The sequence below is a fragment of the Marmota monax genome, unplaced genomic scaffold, assembly GCF_021218885.2.
Source record: "Marmota monax isolate L192 unplaced genomic scaffold, Marmota_monax_Labrador192_F-V1.1 WCK01_AAM20220418_F8-fsc00023, whole genome shotgun sequence".
NCBI classification, from domain to species: Eukaryota; Metazoa; Chordata; class Mammalia; order Rodentia; family Sciuridae; genus Marmota; species Marmota monax.
In genome coordinates this window covers 15057106-15078966 of record NW_026692907.1, presented here as the reverse complement: position 1 = coordinate 15078966, position 21861 = coordinate 15057106, and the positions used below count along the sequence as shown (strand labels likewise).

Below are 21861 nucleotides of genomic sequence, written 5' to 3'. Positions count from 1 at the left end.
GCCCCCTCTTTTCCTCTCCCACCCCTCTGCCCTATCTATCGTTCATCTATTCCTCCCCATGCTTCCTCTCCCTACCCCACTATGAATCATTCTCCTTATATCAGAGAAAACATTTAGCATTTGGTTTTTTGGCTAACTTCACTTAGCATTATCTCTTCCAACTCTATCCATTTACCTGCAAATGCCATGATTTTATTCTCTTTTATTGCTGATTAATACTCTATTGTCTATATATGCCACATTTTTTTTTTATCTATTCATCTATTGAAGGGCACTAGGTTGATTCCACAGTTAGCTATCCTGAATTGTGCCTTATGGTGGTTTTCAAGATAGCGGAATAAAGGAGTTCGCATTCCTAGGTGTTCCATGAGGTGAAACCAAAAAAGCAGAAAGGCAGCTTCTCATCAAGGTGGGTGAACAAAAAAGCCGGGTGGTGGACTTCACTGGAATTTAAAACTAGACATTCAAAGCAGATAGGGGACTCAAGAGGTTGGATATAACAAAATAAGGAAGAAATCCCCAGCAGCTCAGCCACTGCCATGACCAAGCAGCAAGCATTATCCACAGTGGTCCCTCCATGAGCAAAGTGGAGGGATAAGGCAATTATAGGAACCTGCACTTTTAGGAGACCTGAGGCATGTCTAGGTATGGAGCATTTAGAGATCAAGGAAATTGTCTTAAACTGAAAGGCGCAGTGCATAATATCCTTGTGGGGGAAAGAAACCACCATCTCTCCACACGGCATGCAGAGGACAAAGGAAGGAATAATTTTGCAGCACATGCATGGATACTGGCAACTAAAAGAGCCAATTTCTTGCAAACCTGAGTTTCGCCTGAAATACAGGTCCAGTAAGCAAACATTACACAACAAAGAGTGTGCTTAACTTACCAGGAGAAAATCAGACATGGAGAGAGGTTTATATAGAGGACAAATGGTTGTGGAAATCCACCTGGCTCTATCCCTCCCCCTCCAATCTGATGGTTTGTAGGACCTTCTTGGAGAGACATATCTGGCCAGGAATTGGAAGGGTGGAGGCAGGATAAATTGAGTTTGAAGACTGAACCCAAGACCAGGAAACAAGGGGTCCACGGGTGATATAAGGAATTCAGAATTAGCTCCTCCATGACATGAGTGAAACCTAGGGAGATCCCTGGGATCCAGTCTTTCGACAGGGACCAGCAAGTCCTGGGCACTGGAGGTGCACTGATTTAAACTATCCAGACCAATTGGCATTCAGCGAAGAACCTGGAGCCCACCTAAGCCTAAACCCTGCCTCCAGGAATTCCATCTATGGGTTTACCTCTCTCACTCCAACAGTCCCCAGGGTGAAGTATCATGCTCCAGAAGACCCCACCATATCCCGCTAAGAAAAGAAGCTGAGAATTCTTTAACTTTTCATCAAGATTTTTTTATTGATTTTATTTTTTTATATATAAATACACGACAGCAGTAGAATGTATTACAATTCTTATTACACATATAAAGCACAGTTTTTCATATCTCTATATATAAAGTATGTTCACGCCAATTTATGCCTTTGAACATGTACTTTTTTGCATTACAATTCTTAATACACATATATACCACAATTTTTCATATCTCTGTTTGAACACAAAGTATGTTGACATCCAATTCAAGTCTTCATACATGTACTTTGTATAATGATGTCCATCACATTGCACCATCCTTGCTAATTTCCTGCCCCCTCCGTTTCCCTTCCACCCCTCTTCCCTATCTAGAATTAATCTAATCCTCCCATGCTCTCCCTCCCTACTCCACTATGAGTCAACCTCCTTATATCAGAGAAAACATTTGGCATTTGTTTTGGGGGGATTGGCTAACTTCACTTAGCATTATCTTCTCCATTGTCATCCATTTACCTGCAAATGACATGATTTTGTTCTTTTTTAATAATCAAGAATTTTTTAAAAATTCTTTTTCTCTTTTCAATTGTGACTTTAATGCTTCATGAATATTTATGCATACTCATACTTGATTTTTTTCTCATTTCTAGCATTTTTGAAGCCAGTTATTTTTCATGAATAAATTTTTGGGGGACTAGGATATTTGATTAGTAATGTCTTAGTTTTGTTTTACATTCTGTTATTTTGATTTATTTTTAATTTTAACACTTCACTTTATATTTTTCTCTTATGTGTTTTCCTTGATTCTTTTTCTCATTTTCTTCCACTATCAGCCAATCTGTTATTCTCTTTCATTCTTTCTTTAATCTTTTTACTTCTATTTTCTCTCCTCCCTCATAATCATCACATCCTATATATCACTTCTCTTCTCTCCCTGTCCAACATTTGAAATTGTAAACCATTTTGCAAACTTGCTGTTTTATTGTAGGCAATAACTGATCATATCATTTGTTTATTATTATAATTAACATTGTGGATGTCATAGTAGGAACTATTTGATTTAATGCAGTATATTGTTTGAATTGGTTATTGCTGTTATTTGACTCCCCCTAAACAGTGAGGTACTGGAAACCTTCAGTGACATTCTAATCCACAGGGTTAAAAACTCTACTGCCTTAGATTCATACTGTTAGATGAAAAAGCAAGGGAATAAATTGCCCCAAACAAACCAATATACTCCAATAACAGAATTCATTGGCACCACAGTGGAAGAAATGTCAGAGAGGGAGTTTAGAATCTACATAGTTAAACTGATACGTGAAAGAAAGGATGGTATAAGGAGTGAAATTAGAGAGAAAATACTAGAAGTGAAAGATCACTTCAAGAAAGAGACATTCTGGAGAAAAAAAAAACAGAAATCTTTGAAATGAAGGAATCAATAAACCAAATTAAAACTTCAAGTAATATGGAATAAACTGAAAAGACCAAATTTAAGATTAATTGGGATAGAGGAAAGCTCAGAGATAAAAAAACAAAAGGAATGTACAATCTTTTCATTGAAATAAGACCAAAAAATTTTCCAAATCTAAAGAATGAAATGGAAAATCAAATACAGAAAGCTTACATGACCCCAAATATACAAATATACAGACCCACACCAAGGCACATTACTTTGAAAATACCTAACATACAGAATAAGGATAGAATTTTAAATGCTGCCAGAGAAAAATGACAGATCACATTTAGAGGGAAATCAGTCTGGATCTCAACTGATCTTTAAACCCAGACCCTCAAAGATAGGAAGTCTTGGAATAACATATCAAGGTCTGGGAGAACGTGGAAGCCAGCCAAGAATATTATACTCAGCAAAACTAAGCTTTGGAATTAATGATGAAATAAAACCTTCCATAATGAACAACAGTTAGTTAAAATTGAATTCAGAACTGGAAAGCCTGCAGTACAAAACATACTCAATAAGATATCATGAAGAAGAAATGAAAAAAGGGGAAACCGGCATTGGGAGGAACTATTCTAGAAGAATAGTCAAAGGACAAACTAATTCAAATTAAAAATCAGAAATAAATCAAAATAACAGGGAATAAAAATTATTTCTCAATAATAACATTGAATGTAAATGGCCTAAATGCTGATCAAAGACATGGAGTGAAGATTGGATTTAAAAAAAAAATGAGCAATATGCTATCTACAAAAGACTCAACTTGTATTCAAAGCATCCACAGACTTAAGGTAAAAGGATGGGAACAATCCTATCATTCATATGGATCTTATTCACATCAAGGATTTCTGTCCTCATAAAGTGGATATCAAACCAAAGTTAATTGGCTTGAAGAAGGACATTTGAAGATTGACAAGAACATTTCATACTGTTCAAGGGAATTCTACATCAACAAGACATAACAATATTAAATATTTATGCCCCAAATAATGGAGCATCTATATACATCAAAGAAACCCTTCACTATTTCAAGAATCAAACAAATCACAACACATAAATACTGGGTGACTTCAATACCCCTCGCTCACCACTGGATAGATCCTTCAAACAAGAACTAAACAAACTATAGAACTAAAAAATACAATCAATGCTGGGTATGTTGGCACATGCCTTTAATTCCAGCAGCCGGGAGGCTGAGACAGGAGGATCTCAAGTTCAAAGCCAGCCTCAGCAAAAGCAAGACACTAAGCAACTCAGTGAGACTATGTCTCTAAATAAAATATAAAATAGGGTGTGGGAATGTGGCTCACTGGGCAAGTGTCCCTCAATTGTTCTATCCCTGTACCCCCCAAAAAATACAATCAATAATTTATATAGACATAACATAGAATAGTTCATACATCAACAATCAAATACACTTTCTTCTCAGCAGTACACAGATCCTTCTCTAAAACAGATCATACTTTAGGTCCCAAAGCAACTCTTAGCAAATGCAACAAAATAGAGATAATACCTGCATTTTGTCAGATCATAAGGGAATGAAATTAGAAATGAATGATAAAATAAGAAATAAAAGTTACTCTTAACAACTGGAAACTAAATAATACACTATTAAATGACCAGTGGAAATGTGAAGAAATCAGGGATGAAATTTAAAAAATACTTAGAGGTGAGAATAGTGATATAATATATCAAAAATCTGGAACACTATGAAGGCAATACTAAGAAGAAAATTGATTGCATTGAGCTCATTCATTAAAAGAATAGAAAGTCAACAAATAAATAACCTAACATTACATCTTGAAGCTGTAGAAAAAGAAGAACAAATAAATACCAGAAGCAGTACAAGACAGGAAGTAATGAAAACTACACCTGAAATCAATGAAATTAAAACAAAAAAATCCAAAAAATAGACAAAACAAAAAGTTTGTTCTTTGAAAAAATGAATAAAATTAATAAACCCTTAGCCAAGCTAACAAAGAGAAATAGAAAACTCAGATTACTAAAATTTGTGATACAAAAGGAAATAACACAACAGACACTACTGAAATACAGACTACATTCAGAACTTGTTTTGAAAACTTAAATTCTAATAAAATATAAGAACTTGGAGACATTGATAAATTTCTGTAGACATGTGACCTACCCAAATTGAATCAGGAGAACATCGAACATCTAAACAGATAAATTGCAAGCAATGAAATTGAAGACATCATCAAAAGTCTACCAACACTGAAAATCCCAGGACCACATGGATTCTCAACTGAGTTCTACCAGACCTTCAAAGAAGAATTTACACCAACATTCCTCAAATTATTCTATGAAATAGAAAAGGAGGGAACCTTTCCCAACTCATTCTATGAAGCCCCCTAATACCAAAACCAGACAAAGACACATCAAGGATAAATAACTTCACATCAGTATCCATAGTGAACATAGATGCAAAAATTCTTAATAAAATACTGATAAATTTTATACAAAAACATATTTAAAAGATAGTGCACCATGATCAAGTGGGGTTCATCCAAGGGATGAAAAGTTGGTTCAACATACAGAAATCAATGAATGTAATTCATCACATCAATAGACTTAAAAGACAAGAATCACATGATTTTCTTAGTAGATGCTGAAAAAAGCATTGGACAATATACAGCATCCACTTGTTTTCAAAACACTAGAAAAATTAGGAACATATCTCAACATTGTAAAAGCTATATATGGTAAAACAAAGCAAATGTCATTCTAAATGGAGAAAAATTGAAAGTGTTCCCTCTAAAAACTGAAACAAGGCAGGGATGCCCTCTTCTACTCAATATATTCCTTGAAACTCTAACCAGAGCAATTAGAGAGAAGAAATAAAAGGGATACAAATAGGAAAAGAAGAGTTAAACTATCCCTATTTAGTGACAACATGCTTATTTTTAGAACAACTCCCCCCCCCAAAAAAAATTGCCCCAGAAAACTTATAGATCTCATAAATTAATTTAGCAAAGTAGCAGGATATAAAATTCACACCCATAAATGAATTGCTTTCCTATACATCAATGATGAATCTACTGAAAAAGAAATTAGGAAAACTAGTCCATTGACAATAGCCTGAAAGAAAATAAAATATTTGGGAATCAAAATTACAAAAGAGGTATAAGACCTCTACAATGAAAACTAGAGAATGCTAAAGAAAGAAATTGAAGAAGACCTAAGAAGATGGAAATATCTCCCATGCTCTTGGTTAGGCAGAATTAATATTGTTAAAATGGCCATACTCATTAGAGCAGATTATGCTAAGTGAAGCTAGCCAATCCCTAAAAACAAATGCCAAATGTCATCTTTGATATAAGGAGAGCAACTAAAAACAGAGCAGGGAGGAAGAGCATGAGAAAAAGATTAACATTAAACAGGGACGAGAGGTGGGAGGGAAAGGGAGAGAGAAGGGAAATTGTATGGAAATGGAAGGAGACCCTCATTGTTATACAAAATTACATATAAGAGGATGTGAGGGGAAAGGGAAAAAAAAACAAGGGAGAGAAATGAATTACAGTAGATGGGGTAGAGAGAGAAGATGGGAGGGGAGGGGAGGGGGGATAGTAGAGGATAGGAAAGATAGCAGAATACAACAGTCACTAGTATGGCAATATGTAAAAACGTGGATGTGTAACCGATGTGATTCTGCAATCTGTGTACGGGGTAAAGATGGGAGTTCATAACCCACTTGAATCAAATGTATGAAATATGATATGTCAAGAGCTTTGTAATGTTTTGAACAACCAATAAAAAATAAATAAAATGGCCATACTACCAAAAGTGCTATACTAATTCACAGCAATTCCTATTCAGGTACTGATGATGTTTTTCATAGAAATAGAAAAACAGTCATGAAATTCATTTGGAGAAAATAAGAGGCCCAGAATAGCCAAAGTTATGCTTTGCAAGAGAAGTGAAGTAGGAGGCTTTATAATACCAGACCTTAAATTATACTACAAACATATAGTAACAAAAACAGCATGGTATTGGCACTAAAACAGACATGAAGACTATAGTACAGAACAGAAAACACAGAGAGAAATCCACATAAATACAGTTATCTCATACTAAACAAAGGGTCCATAAATATGCATTGAAGAATAGATAGCCTCTTCAACAAATGGTGCTGGGAAATCTGGAAATACATTTGTAATAAAATGAAATTAGACCTCTATTTCTCACCCTGCACAAAACAACATGCCTCATGGACCTACACATTAGAAAAGAGACCCTGTGCCTTCTAGAAGAAAAAGTAGGCCCAACTCTGTCATATCTGCTTAGGAACCAACTTCCTCAATAAGACTCTTGAAGTGCAAGAAATAAAATCAAGAATCAATGAGATGGTGTCAGACTAAAAAGTTTCTTCAAGTAAAGGAAACAATCAGGACATGAAGAGAGAGCCTACACAATGGGAGAAAATCTTTGCCACCTGCACCTCAGGTAGAGTATTAATCTCCAGGATACATGAAGAACTCAAAAATCTTAACACCAAAAAAACAAATAACCCAGTCAGTAAATGGGCTAAAGAACTGAACAGGCACTTCACAGTAGAACAAATATAATCAGTCCACAAATATATGAAAAAGATTTTCAACATCACTAGCAATTAGAAAAATGCAAATTAAAACGACACTGAGATTTCATTTCATCCCAATCAGAATGGCAATTATCAAGAATACAAGTAACAATAAATGCTGGTGAAGATGTGGTGAAAAAAGGTCACCCATATATTGCTGGTGGGAATGCAAATTGGTGAAACCACTCTAGAAAGCAGTATGGAGATTGCTCAGAAAACTTGGAATGAAACCACTATTTGACACAATTATCCCACTCCTTGACATATATTCAAAGGATTCAAAATCAGCATACTGTAGCGATGTGGCCACATCAGTGTTCATTGCAGCTCAATTCACAATAGCTAAATTATGGAATCAACCTAGGTGCCCTTTAATAGATGAATGGATAAAGAAAATGTGGTATATACACACAATGAAATATTACTCAACCATAAAAAACAATGAAATTATGGAATTTGCCAATAAATGGATGTAACTGGATACTATCATGCTAAGGCCAAATGTTCTCTCTGATATGCAGATGCTGACTCATAATAGGCAGTGAGGAAGGGAAGAAAGGGGGTTACTGGATTGGACAGGGGTGAATGGTGGGAAGGAAGGGCAGATTAAAAACAACAGAATGAATCAGACATAACTTTCCTGTGTTTGTATATGAATACGTGAACAGTGTAACTCCACATCATGTACAACCACAGGAATGGGAAGATATACTCCATGTATGTATGATATGTGAAAATGCATTCTACTGTCATGTGTAACTGAAATGAACAAATTGAAAATAAAAGAAGAATTAGTCTTATTACTTCATTAACACATTTTATCAGGTTATGTGTGCAAATGTAATAGTTGTCATTTATGTATAATTATTTGTATTGAAACCTAAATGACACATCATTTTATTATGTTTATTATTTTTAATAAAATAAAGTAGGCTTGCTACAGATTTGTCTTCAAAAAACCACATTTTGGGACATCTTATAAATAAATGGGATTTACTACTATAATAGCAGTCTTTAATAAAGATGTATGAAACATTTTCAGTAAGTGAATAATCTTGCATTTTAAAAATTAATTCATTGCTATTGGGATTAAATTAAATTGTTTTGAATGAAACTAAAAAGAAATATATTAGATATGGTACATTATATGGCATATAATATTTATTAATTTATTCTGCAGAAGTTTATTAGACAGTCACTCTGCTGGCAATCTGTTAAGGTGCAGCAGTAATTGAGTTACACATAGAGTGTGCCCCATAGAATACTTTTCCATATGCTTTGGTTAAAAAAAATAAATAATACTGTGGGAGTACGAAAGAGAGTCTCTTTGGTACTGAGAATGCTTCTTAGAGTAGTGCCTATGTAGAATCTCAAAGAGATGACAAGGGGTTTATTAATGTCTGATGAAAGGGTAATTCTGAAGACAGTCTTAAAGCAGAGGGAATTGTGGAGAGATGACATTGGTTTTTAAAGTTGGGTGGTAACCAGAAAATATAATATTTTAAAAATCAAGTTATTCTGATTATCTGGGTTTGGTCAGTCATTGGACTTTTGTCCATATTTATTTACATATGCATTTTTGAACTGACCTGCCATATTAGTCAGCTTGGACTGCCATAACAAAATGCCATAAACTATGCATCTTAAACAACAGTAATTTATTTTCTCTCAGTTCTGTAGTCTGGAAGTCTAAGATCAGAGTGTTGGCTGATTTTATTCCCAGTGAATCTCTTCCAACCTCCTTCTCAGTGTATCCTTACGTGGAAAAGACAGAGCTCTGATGCCTTCAAAAAAGCCTGATCTTCAAAGTCAATTTTATTGGAAGTTAAGGCTTCAATATATGAATTTTGTGGGGGAAACATTCATTCCATAGCATCTGCCTTTAACACAAATGTCTTTAACAGTCTTGGGAAGATTATGTCAATATGTAAGAGAACTTGTTAGCAATGAGTTCTTTTAAGTACTGATTGCACCACTGAACTTACCAATTAGTTCTTTGAAGATATTTATTCTTTAGCCCAAAAATGAGGATTATACTGATTGATTTTATTTACTTAGGAAAATGGAGGGACAGGGTGAAAACAGATGTTCTACTGGTATTTTTTCTGCAATCAAAAAGTTTTGCCAGCATTGTTTAAGATAGTTAATTAATAGATATTTTTATATATTTCCAAATATTTTTGTAATTTTTAATTTTTATTTTTATTTTTTGCTGGGCTAGGTATTGAGCGCAGAGCCTCACATATGCTAGGCAAGTGCTCTATCACTAAGCTACATTCCTACCCTGTCTTCTTTTATTTTAAATCTATTTTTTATTTGTTTTTTAGGACCTTTTGGCTGTGGGCTATGGGCACTTTGGATTTCGAGAGCAAAATAGAGGATTGGCTTGCTGCTGGTCAATAAAGAATCCCATGGTAACCCAAACAGAAATAATAATCATGTTTAATTATTTAAATGTTGACAAAATTCTCATAAAGTTTATAGTTTATATAATAAATAAATTTCAGAAAATTTTGTTAGGATTTTTTTTCTTCATTTTCATTGGTTTATCTCTATAATAATTAAAATATGTTTTTGATTATATAGGGTAAAGGAAGTTCATTCATGAATTCATTTAATAAGTATTTATTGAGCATCTTATATATGCTATTAGATCTGATGATGCAGAATTGAACCAGTATTAATTATATAATCACAGCTAATTATAAAGAAGAATGAATATACAAATGAAAATTCTTTAAAAATTAAACATTTCTTTTTAGACTTGATTGTTTCTTAACATTATGAATCGGTCTTTATCACATGACCTCTGCTATCCTCAATAGATATAAAATAAGTTGACTTTCTTATTGTCATTAATTTTAAAAGAGAATAAGTAAGAATCATGGTAATCTGTTTTTCTAAAAAGGCCTAGTCAGTCTGTTACTTTAGTTTTAATTCCAAACTGAAATCTAAACTGGGAGAGGTGGCACACATTTGTAATCCCATTTATTCAGGAGGATGAGACAGGAGATTGCAAGTTTAAGGCCAGTTTTAGCAATTTAGCAATACTCTGTCTCAAAATAAGAAAATGAAAATGTGAGTATCTCAGTAGCTCTGTAGTAGAGTACCCTGTATTCAATCCCCAGTACAAAATAAATAAAAAGCAACTGAAATGCAGAGTGGAAAATTAGAGAAGTGTTTAAAGAGTATATAAAAAGTGGTTAGTTTTTTCTAAATAACCCCAATCTGTCAGGACACTAAGTTTATATAGCATAAAAGAAAAAAGCAAATTGTTCTACATATGGAAGGATCCACAGAGAATTTATCAGTAACTTGTCTTCTTTTCCACATGTGTGGTTAGAAAGAGGAAAGAATTTAGATTACACTGGATGGACTTGTACAGCAGAGCAAATTAGAATGTTTTGATGTATTTTTCTATGTTAGATATAATAGGTCACACAGGTCTAAAATAAATACTGGAATATAGAAATATATGCTAGATGATTTGTTACCCATTATTTGTTTCCATAAGAAGGTAGATATGTGATGCTCATAGTAATCCTGCTGAAAGAATACCAAAATACTATAGTATTATAGAATCCAGTGACACATTTATTAAAGATATCAAGTACGATTGATTCAACTTTGATAAAAATAAAACTATTTTATTTTTATCTATAATAGAGTTAGGAAGACAGGAGTAACTGAATGTGAACTGATTTTTTTTCACCTCCCTACTGCCACCAGATTAGTCTCAGCCACTTTCATATCTTGCCTTACTATCTATCATCTACGAAAACAAGTTTAAAATATAATTATTTCTTTATTCAGTGGCCAGAACGCATTTATCAGAGTCCATATGGAGTTACTGCTGTGGATTTTTCAATTGGAACACCTAACCTGCTAGCAGTTGGCTATCACAATGGTACAATTGCAGTTTATAATGTACAGAGCAACACGGATGTTCCAATTCTGGATAGTAGGTGAGAATATAAGAATTAGGTAAATATACAATACAAACTTTTTCAGGAAGACTTACTCTAATGTTATTTAGTTTTAAGTGAATATTTGTGTTATTGAAATTTCTACTGTTATTTCTGAAACATGTAATACTTCTTCATACTCTCCATCTGTATTTCTGTTTCCTAATTCAATTATCTCCTTCATCTTTTTCTTTCCCACCTCACCAACAAATTTATTTCAGCCTAACAATTTATTGTTATTCTGAAACAATTGCTTCAGGCCATCTTCTCCAGGAAGGCTTCTCATTCTTCCCTTCTGTGTGTACTATACATATCTTCATTATGGCCCTTGTCACACTGCATACACATTATTTGTAAATAGATTGATAGATAGATAGATAGATAGACAGATAGACTTCCCAAGATTATGTATAAACTCCTCAATAGTAAGGATTGAGTCTTACCTTTGTAGTCTCAGTATGTCACAGAATATCAGGCATGTAACAGCAGAAAGTAAATGAATGATGAATGAGTGAGTTATGTTGAAAAAATGAGAAAGTTAAAGATGAAAATTTATCAAATTGGTTAGGTTTTTTTACTAGACAAGTGCAACCTAAAAATGGAGTGGTATACTTGTAATAATGTTTGAATAACTTAGTTAGAATGGGAAATCGTCATTAAAGCAAAGGTTTTGAACCTTAACTTTGAAATTATTTTTATAATTTTGTAAGAATGGAACTTTATGCTTGTGTCTGGGAATAGGATCAATAATTTTTACAAATGTTCAAAAGGCACTTTTGATTTTTAAAAAGTTCCAAACTGTTGTATTGGGAGGTTTATATAACTAAATCAAGGGAATAAGTACTAGGAATAGAGCACCCCATTACTCTGATAGAAGTCAGTAATCTGAAATGTGATTTTAATTTTGTAGAAACAATCAGGTATCAACCATAAAGAGAACCACAGTGGGCAATCTTGAAACATAGCAAGAAAGCAAAATATTGCAAGAATTATTTACTTGAAAATTATTTAAATGACTAATTGATTTAAGCTATGAAAAATAGTTTATAAAAATTAAGACACTTATAGTCAATGTGTCTAAAATAAAGTAAAAGTCAGAATTTACACAACTAAACTGAGAAGGAGCTAATGTATGGAGTAATAAAATACAATCTTTGCTTTTGTATTCCTGTTAAGGGATAGCTAATATAATTATAGGCCAGTAAAATTTTCCTTCCTGAAAAACATTAGTGCATATTAGGGCAAATTGATTCTTTCCTATTTTTCGAAATACAATAAAAACATCATTATATAAGTAGGTCACAATACTCTAGGGAGCTGCTCTTATCACTTACACTTGAAGGCCTTTAAAAGATGATGATGATGGGCCACTGCCGCAGACGCTGCTGCCCCACAGACACTGCTGCCATTCCAGAAGGTCTCTTCTCTGGGCACAGCCTTGGTTGGCTCAGTTACCTCAGACACTACTTCCATCGCTACCTCCAGGGTCTCTGCCGCTGAACTGGAAATCTTCTGTCAATCAACTTCCACCTGTACCACTACAGACATTGCTGCTGCCTCTGATTCTGCTACTGCCAGCCTGAGGTTGCCTGGAGGTTTTCTTTCTGGATACTGCTTCCACAGAAGACACCGTTGCCCCAGATGCAACTGAAGCCAACACTGCTGCTGACCCCCAGATATCGCCTGGTGATGCTGTCCCCACAGCAGCAGTTGCAGCTGTAGCCACCACTGCTTTTGACTTGATAGCTTCCAACAACCACTGCCACTATCACTGCTACCATGGCCTAGAGGACTGCTTTGGAGGAGACTCCAGGTTTGGTTGCATGTGGCTGCACCCATTTGGGGACACCAGCCAGGGCCTGAGGCCCAGGTGCCAACAGGTCCTCTGACTGGGGACTCCAACCAGGACCGCAGGTCTAGAGCGGGGATGCCTGTGGGTTTGAGGAGCCTGGGATCTTCCTGCTGAGAGTACTGGTGGCCCTTGTCTTGCTGCTCCATCTTGGAGTTGCTCCTTTGCATGAGTGTATCCCTAGTGGTCTCTCTGCAGTAGGAGCAGCATTGAGATCTTGGGACTGCAGCATGGCTGAGCCTGAGGTATCTGAAGCCCAGATGGGTGGGATAGAGACTGGGTTTATAAGAGCTGATCTGGGTTTGGTAATCCTGAAAGATGTCAGAGACAGGGCTGAGAAACTGTTGAACACTGACAGAGACAGTTCGACTTTCCAGAAAGATTTATTTTATTTTATTTTTTGATTTGCTAATCTCTCTACCATATTTGGAACAGGATGTTTTTTATGCATCAGTGTGTGGAGGATAATGATATAAGAATGGTGTTTTGCATTTTTGTTGTATTCTAATGTCTTTAATTTTTTCTCTGTGTTCATATTCTTCCTCTCTCTTGTCTATTTTCTTGGATTTTCTTTCCAAATTTTCTCCAATCTCTGTCAGCTCCTCTTGCACTCTTCCTGTGAATTTTTACTTCTAGATTTTTTCTACCTCCCTCACGAATATCGCATACTACCTCTGTTCTCTCATCCAGCATTTGAAATTGTAAACCATTTTAACAAATTTTCTGTTTGTACTGTAGATAGATACTGAACTCTATCATTTTGGTTTAATACAAGAAAGCAGTAGACACCTTAGTGGGAGCTATTAAGATTAAGGCTGTATATCGTGTAGACTGGGTTCTGTTGATATTGTTCTCACCACTAAAAGCGAAGTGCTGGAAACCTTTACGGACACTATAGTTCTACAGGGTAGAATTTATGCTGCCTCCGTACTTCTAGTTGGGAAAACACACTAACAACATGAAAACACAAGGGAATAAAGTGCCCCAAACAAATCAAGATGTTTCAACAACAGAAGCCACTGATAACATAGTAGAAGAAATGTCCAAGAAGGATTTCAGATTGTACATAGTTAAACTGATATGTGAAGTAAAGGATAGTATAATGAGTGAAATCAAAGAAAAAATACAGGAAGTGAAAGGCCATTTCAATAAAGGGTTAGAGATTGTGAAAAAAAAAAAAACAAGCAGAAATCCTCTAAATGAAGGAATCAGTAAACCAAATTATAAATTAAATAGAAAGCCTCACCAACAGACTGGACTACTTGGAAGACAGAACCTCAGACGATGAAGACAAAATATATAATCTTGAAAGTAGAGTTCACCATGCAGAGAAGATGGTAAGATACCATGAACAGAACATCCAAGAATTATGGGATAAATGAAAAGACCAAATTTAAGAATCATCGGAGTAGATGAAGGAGCAGAGATACAAACCAAACAATGCACACTCTTCTCAATGATATAATAGCTGAAAATTTCCCAAAGAATGGAATGGAAAATCAAATACAAGAGGCTTACAAGACCCCAAGTGTACAAAATTACAGCAGATCCACACCAAGACACATTATAATGAGAATGACTAACAGAGAATAAAGATAAAATATTAAAGGCTGTGAGAGAAAAAAATCAAATTACTTATGGGGAAAACCAATTTGGATCTCATCTGATTTCTCAACCCAGACCCTCAAAGCTAGGAGGTCCTGGAATAATATTTTTCAAGCTTTGAAAGAAAATGGATACCAACCAAGAATTTTATATCCAGCAAAATTAAGTTTCAGATTTGAAGATGAAATTAAAACCTTCCATGATCAACAAAAATTAAAAGAATTCACAACTAGAAAGCCTACACTACAGAGTATTATTGACAAAATATTCCATGAGAATGAATTGGAAAAAAAAAAAAAAGTGAAAACCAGCAAAGGGAGGATTTACACTAAAGGGACATTCAACCAAATGAGAAACTAAGATAAATCCAAAAAACAGAAATAAATCAAAATGACAGGGAATACAAATCATATCTCAATAATAATCTTGAATGTGAACAGCCTAAACTCATCATCAAAACACATAGATTGGCAGATTGGATTAAAAAGCAAGACAAAAAAATATGCTGCCTTCAAGAGACTCCCCTCATGGGCTGAGTGGATGCACAGGCTGAGGTGAAAGGATGGGAAAAAAACTTATCACTCATATGGACTGCCTGAACAATCAGGGTTTTTGATTCTCATCTCAGATAAACCAAAGTTAATCAGAAGAGACAAATAAGGACATTTCATACATCTTAAAAGGAATATATATAAGCAGGACATATTAATATTTAAGCCCCAAACAGTGGAGCATCTATGTACATCAAACAGACTCTTCTCAATTTCAAGAGTCAGATACACCACAATATAATAATACTGGGTGACTTTAACCCACCTCTCTCACTACTGGATAGAGCTTCCAAACAAAAACTAAATAAGGAAACTATAGAAGTAAATAATACAATTTCATCTGGCCCCAGCGAAAACGGCAATCAATCATCAAGAATTCAAATATTATTAGACGCTGGTGAGGGTGTGAGGAAAAAGGATCCCTCACACACTGTCCATGGGGATGTAAATTAGTACAGTTACTATGGAAAATAGTTTCCTCAAGAAACTGAAAAATAGAACTACCAGGAGATTTAGCTGTACCAGTCCTGGGTATACAATTGAAGGAATTAAAGTTGGCACACTATAGAGACACCTGCATACCTGAGTTTATCACAGCACAATTCACAAAAGCTAAGCCATGGAATCAGCTAAGGTGCCTGTCAATGGATGAATGATACAATGTGGTATCTATACAGAAGGAAGTATTTTTCTCACACAAAGAACAAAATTATGCCATTTATGGAAAAATGGACAGAATTTGAGACCATAAAGTTGACAAAATAAGTCAAGCTCAGAAAAGTATCATGTTTTCTCTCCTATGGGAAGGAAGGAGGAGGAAAAAGAGAGAAAGAACATTATGATAGTAGAAGTGCAACCTTTATGATGGATGATGCACACCAAGGGGAAAGAGGAAAAGAGGGTCAGGAGAGTATTTGGGGAGTGAAATTGACCAAATTGTGTTATATGCATGTAAGATTAGGCTACAATAAATCTGTTATCCTGTACCATTAATACACATAGATAAAAAAAATCTTTACAAGACTAACTTATCCTACTACCTTATCCTACCTTGAAGCTCTCAAAATAAATCTCATTGGATGTTGATGAATGTCTATAGCTCATTTGCTGATATTACATGCTGTTTTTGCATTACATTCATAAATTAGTTATAATTTTTTTAAAAATGATGATGATGAGTCTATATTTGACATTTTCCTGTTTTAGTGAGTCACCTCGAAAACATTTGGGACCTGTATGGCAACTACAGTGGATAGAACAAGATCGAGGAACAACAGGTGATGACAAAAGAGAAATCCTAGTTTCTATATCAGCAGATGGAAGAATCTCCAAATGGGTTATACGAAAAGGATTGGACTGTCATGGTAATATATATTTATATATAATAATATATAATGATATATATATATACTATATATATATATATGCTAAAAATATATGTGTATTTTATATATATATATATATATATATATATATAAAATACACATATATTTTTAGCATAATATAGTATATAAATAGTATGTGTTATATATAATATATACATATATGTGATTCATATATAAATATATGTATATATTAATATATTTTGAAATATATTAAGGTATAAACATTGCATTATCTTTGTTTTGAAATGTATGGAATTAAAATATCCTAATGAACTAGTAATAATAAAACTGTATTTGCTCATTGTTCTAATTTCTGCTATTTTTACCCTAATCACATGCAAAAGATGACAGAAATAATATTGTGGAGAAGATACACATGATGCTTGAACTATTTTTCATGTGATTAATGACAAATTATATTTTTTCCTTAAATAAAGACTTGATGAGATTGAGACGAACTACTGGTGGCATCAACAAGAAAGGAGGGGAAAAAGAGAAGAAAGGTGAAGCTTTGATATCTCGACAGGCTCCTGGAATGTGTTTTGCTTTTCATCCCAAGGTGAATTGTTTCAACCCATTGTTGACTATTGCATATAACAATTTCCAAAAATTGAAATATATTAAGATATAAAATAAGACAAAATGTTGACATGCTAATAAATATTGTGCTTTGTACATGAAAAAATTAAAAAATGAAAAAATAAACATGGATATAGCTGTCAACCCTAGGTGGAATGGCATAGTCTAGTTGGCTATATATATATAGTCTAGTTGGCTATATATACTATGCCCCTTACCTCCTTTTCCAGATAGAGGAAAGGTGTGCATTTCTGAGAAACTATGGAAGGATTCTCTTTACTAGTGTGTGATTAACAATGTCCTATCTTGCCCCTATTGGCCATTCTGCTACTCTGTTATGCTTATGCAACCCAAATCTATATAGTGCTCTGCATTTCAGTGGGAGTAACCACTTTCAGGACTGGGGAATTAGGAAGATTTCTTGAATTCATGTCTGTCAAGACCAGAGACAAATCAGAGCATAGTTAATAAAGTTCTTTTTTTTTTTCAATTCTTCTTATTTGTAAGTACTTAGGGATCAGAAAATGCAGACACTTTTGATTTCTCAGAAAACAAATCCCATGTTTTCTGTTACATGTAATATGATCATCTTTTTAGTAACACCTCTACTTCACTATGCAAACAAAAATTGAGCTCCTTCTCTATTCTACCCTATTGTTCAAACAATATTTAAATCTTACTGTCCCTTCTTTTCCAGATCAAGGCTACTATTGTGAATATAGTTCAGGCCTTTTTTATTTTTCACTTTTATACTGTAGCCATCTTCTTACTGACTTCATTCACAAATCCTGTAATACACCTTCATTTTGACTCTAGAACAGTAATTCTCAACATGAGCAAGGAGAGGGGGATTTTTCCTCCAGGGGACTTTTGTCATTGTCTGGACAAATTTTTAGTGGTTAAAGCTTGCTGAGTGGGGTGAAGGTAAAGAAGAATTACTGGCATCTAGTGGGCAGAGAACAGGGATGCTGCTAAATATCCTACAATGTACCAATAACCAGCCTCCTCCTGTTTACCAGCAACTACCCAAACAAAAAATTATCTGACCCAGAATGTAAATAGTGCTGGGATGAGAGACCCTAGTCTAGTGTGTTAGAAATGCCATTTGCTAAGGGATTCCAGATGATCATGTGGTCTGAAAATAAAGACAGTCTTTCTTCTTCCTTTCTAATCTTGTTGCCTTTTATTTCTGTTTTCTTGCGTGATTACACTGGTTAGAACCTCCCGATACAATAATGAATAGAGGTGAGGAAAACAGACACAATCTTGTCTTATTCCTGATCTTAGGGGAAAAGCATTGAGTCCTTTACTGTTAAAGTATAAAACTTACTGAAGGCTTTTTATAGATGCAGTTAATCATGTTGTAGAATTTCCATTACATTACTAGTTTGTGGGGAATTTTTATGAAGAATTACTAGTTTGGATTTTGATAAATGCTTTTTCTGTTTCTATTCAGATGTTAATATATAAATTTTTTTCTTCTTAAGCTTGTTAATATGATGAATTACATTAATTATTGTTTTTGAATGTTTATTCCTGGAATAAAACCCAGTTGATCATGACTTATAACCCTTTAAATATACTGTTTGATTCAATATGCTAAAATTTGTTGTGAAGTTTTTGTATCTTTGTAAAAAAAAATGGATATGAAGTTTTCTTTTTATGTGTTTGATTTTGATATCACGGTAATACTGGCCCCACAGAATTCTTTTTTAAAAAAGGTTTAGCATAAAATAGCATAATTTCTTTATTATATTTTATTGCATTAATCAGTCATGTGGGCCTGGAAGTTTCTTTATAGGGAAATTTTAAATTATAAATTCAAAATTTTAATTGTTATGGTTATCTGTTTCTTCCTGAGTGACTTTTAGGAATGTGTGTGTTTTAAGGAATTTGCCTATTTATTTATTGGCATAATAATATTTCCTTGGTCTCTAATAACTGAAGAATATGTAGTAATGCCAACTAATTCCTAATATTAGTAATTTTCTGATTACCCTACAAATTCTAACATGTTATATTTTCATTTTCATCTTCCTTCTCTTTTTCCTGATCAATCTGTCTAGAAATTCATCAGCTTTTCTTTTTCAAGCTGGGGATCTCACTGTGTTATGTTGTCCAGGCTGGTCTCCAACCCATCAGCTCTGGTAGTTCTTCTACCTCAACCTCCCATAGTGTGTATATAGAAGTATAGAATCATACCACCACATTCAACTCAAATTTTACTAATTTTATTGATATTATAGAACCAAGTTTTGATTTAACTGAGTTTCACTGTTGTTTTTCTGTTCTGTACATATTGTTTTCCACTCTTATCTTGATAATTTCCTTTCTTCTTTTTATTTAGTTTTAATTTACTCTTGTTTTTCTAGTTTTTTAAGATTAAACCTGAGGTCATTGACTTGCAACTTTTCTTTATTTTCTAGTATAGGCATTTGTACCATAACTTTACCCCTAAGTGCCACTTCAGCAGCACCCCACAAATTCTGACATTTTATATTTTCATTTTCATTCTATGTGAAATACTTTCTAATTTCTCTTTTTATTTCTTCTTTAATGGGTATGTTATTTAAAGATATGTTAGTTTCTAAGTATCTGATGATTTTCCAAAAGTCGTTTTGTTATTGCTTTCTAATTCCAACCCACCATAATCAGAGAATATACTTTTTCTGAATTGAATCCTTTTGAACTCAGATATGTTATAAACTTCAGACTGTGGCCTTTATTGGCAATTATTCCTGTGCACTTGACAAAAATATGTGTTCTGCTATTGTTGGATGAAGTGTTTTAAAAATGTCAATCAAATTAAGTTGGTTGATGGTGTTGTTCAAATTTACTATCTCCCTGCTGATTTTGTTCCTACTTTTCAATCAATGACTGGGAAAGAGGAAAGGAACTCTCTAAATATAATCATCAATTTGTCTATTTTTCCTTGCAATTCTATTTTGTTTTTTGCATCATAAAGCTTTGTTATTAGGTATGCACAAACATGTTTAGGATTGGTATGCCTTTTTGATTAACTAACTCTCTTATAATTATGAACTTATTTATAACTATTATGCTATTTATTATGAGATTCACTTAGTCTGATAGTAATGTAGACATTCCAGATTTTTTTTAACTAGTGTTATGTGTTACCATGATTTTCATTTCTTATCACTTTTTAAAAACTATTTGTGTTTTTGTACTTAAAATATATTTTATGTAGACAGCATATAGTTGAATCTTGTTTATTTTATAGAATCTTAAAACCTCTGCCTTTTAATTGTTATGTTAAAATCACTTACATTTAGTTTCATTATTTATTATGGTTAAGTTTGAGTATATTATCTTGCTTGATTGGTTTTTGGAAGGGGGAGAATATAAAACATCTGGCCTTCTTGCTTTATGGCAGGACTCTTAAGCCACCAAGTTTATGGCTTTTTTGTTTTGTTTGTTTGTTGAAGTATTGGGGATTGAACCCAGGGGTGCTCTAACACCGAGCTGTATCCCAGCCCTTTTTATATTTTACTTTTGAGACAAGTCTTGCTGAGTTGCTAAGCCTGGTGTGAACTTGTGATTCTCTTGCCTCAGCCTGTCAAATTGCTGGGATGACAAGTGTGCATCATCATGTCCAGCTAAAGGCAGTACTCTTGTCCCTTAAGGGCCTTCCTAGAACTTCTTACAGGTTATACTGATCTGTCTGTTGTAACTTCAGCTTCAGTTGTAGTTCAGCCTAAATCTTTGACTAGTCCTGTTTCCCTCTTGGAGGTTGTTTCTGAGACCACTCCTCAATAAACCTCTTGCATGAGATTTCAGAGTTTATGTACTAGGCAACTGACCTTTTGACACTGACCTTGCAGTTTTAAATACTTACATATGCTACTGCATGTGTATCAAATTTTAATGTACATACAAATCACTTGGGAATCTTTTTAAGATGCAGATTCTGGTTAGTAGGTCTGGGGTAGAGCCTGAGAATTTGCAGGTCAGAAGTGCTCCCACGTGATGCCAATGTTGTTGGTCTATGACCATAACTCTGTATAGCCAGTACGTTGAGTATTGACTTTCAGCCTTTTTAAAGACTTTTCATGACCCACTATGCACAGATGTTTTAAATCCCTATTGAGCATACATGTTTAGTGTTAAAGAAGTCTGAGATGCCATCTGCTTCAACCTCTCATTCCCAGTAATTACAATTTCTTCAACATTGTATACATAAATATTTATGGTTAAGTCATCTGTCTTTTCTTTTGACTATCTCCAGTGAAAAAAGCAGTTATCATTTCTCTAGATTGTTAGCTCTATCATTAGGCAAATCTAAACATTGAAAAGTCTTTTCCTTATTTAAGTCAAAGTTTTTCCATGTAATTTTTTATGCCATTATACATGTACTTTTTTTGCATTACAATTTTTAGTACACATATATATCACAATTTTTTCATATCTCTGTTTGTATATAAGGTATGTTGACACCCAATTCAAGTCTTCATACATGTACTTTGTATAATGATGATCATCACATTCCAC

At 34.0% G+C, this 21861-nt stretch overlaps 1 protein-coding gene across 3 annotated transcripts in view; it reads left to right on the top strand.

Annotated features, from left to right (window-relative positions):
• Nucleotides 1-21861, top strand: part of Dnai4 (dynein axonemal intermediate chain 4) — a 128985-nt gene that overhangs the window by 90324 nt on the left and 16800 nt on the right. For all 3 annotated transcript variants that reach the window (XM_046451049.2, XM_058581577.1, XM_046451048.2), the window contains 4 exons: nucleotides 9746-9832; nucleotides 11232-11383; nucleotides 16595-16752; nucleotides 17211-17332. In XM_046451049.2, coding sequence (XP_046307005.1) covers nucleotides 9746-9832; nucleotides 11232-11383; nucleotides 16595-16752; nucleotides 17211-17332 — 519 coding nt within the window. The remainder of the gene's footprint in view (nucleotides 1-9745; nucleotides 9833-11231; nucleotides 11384-16594; nucleotides 16753-17210; nucleotides 17333-21861) is intronic.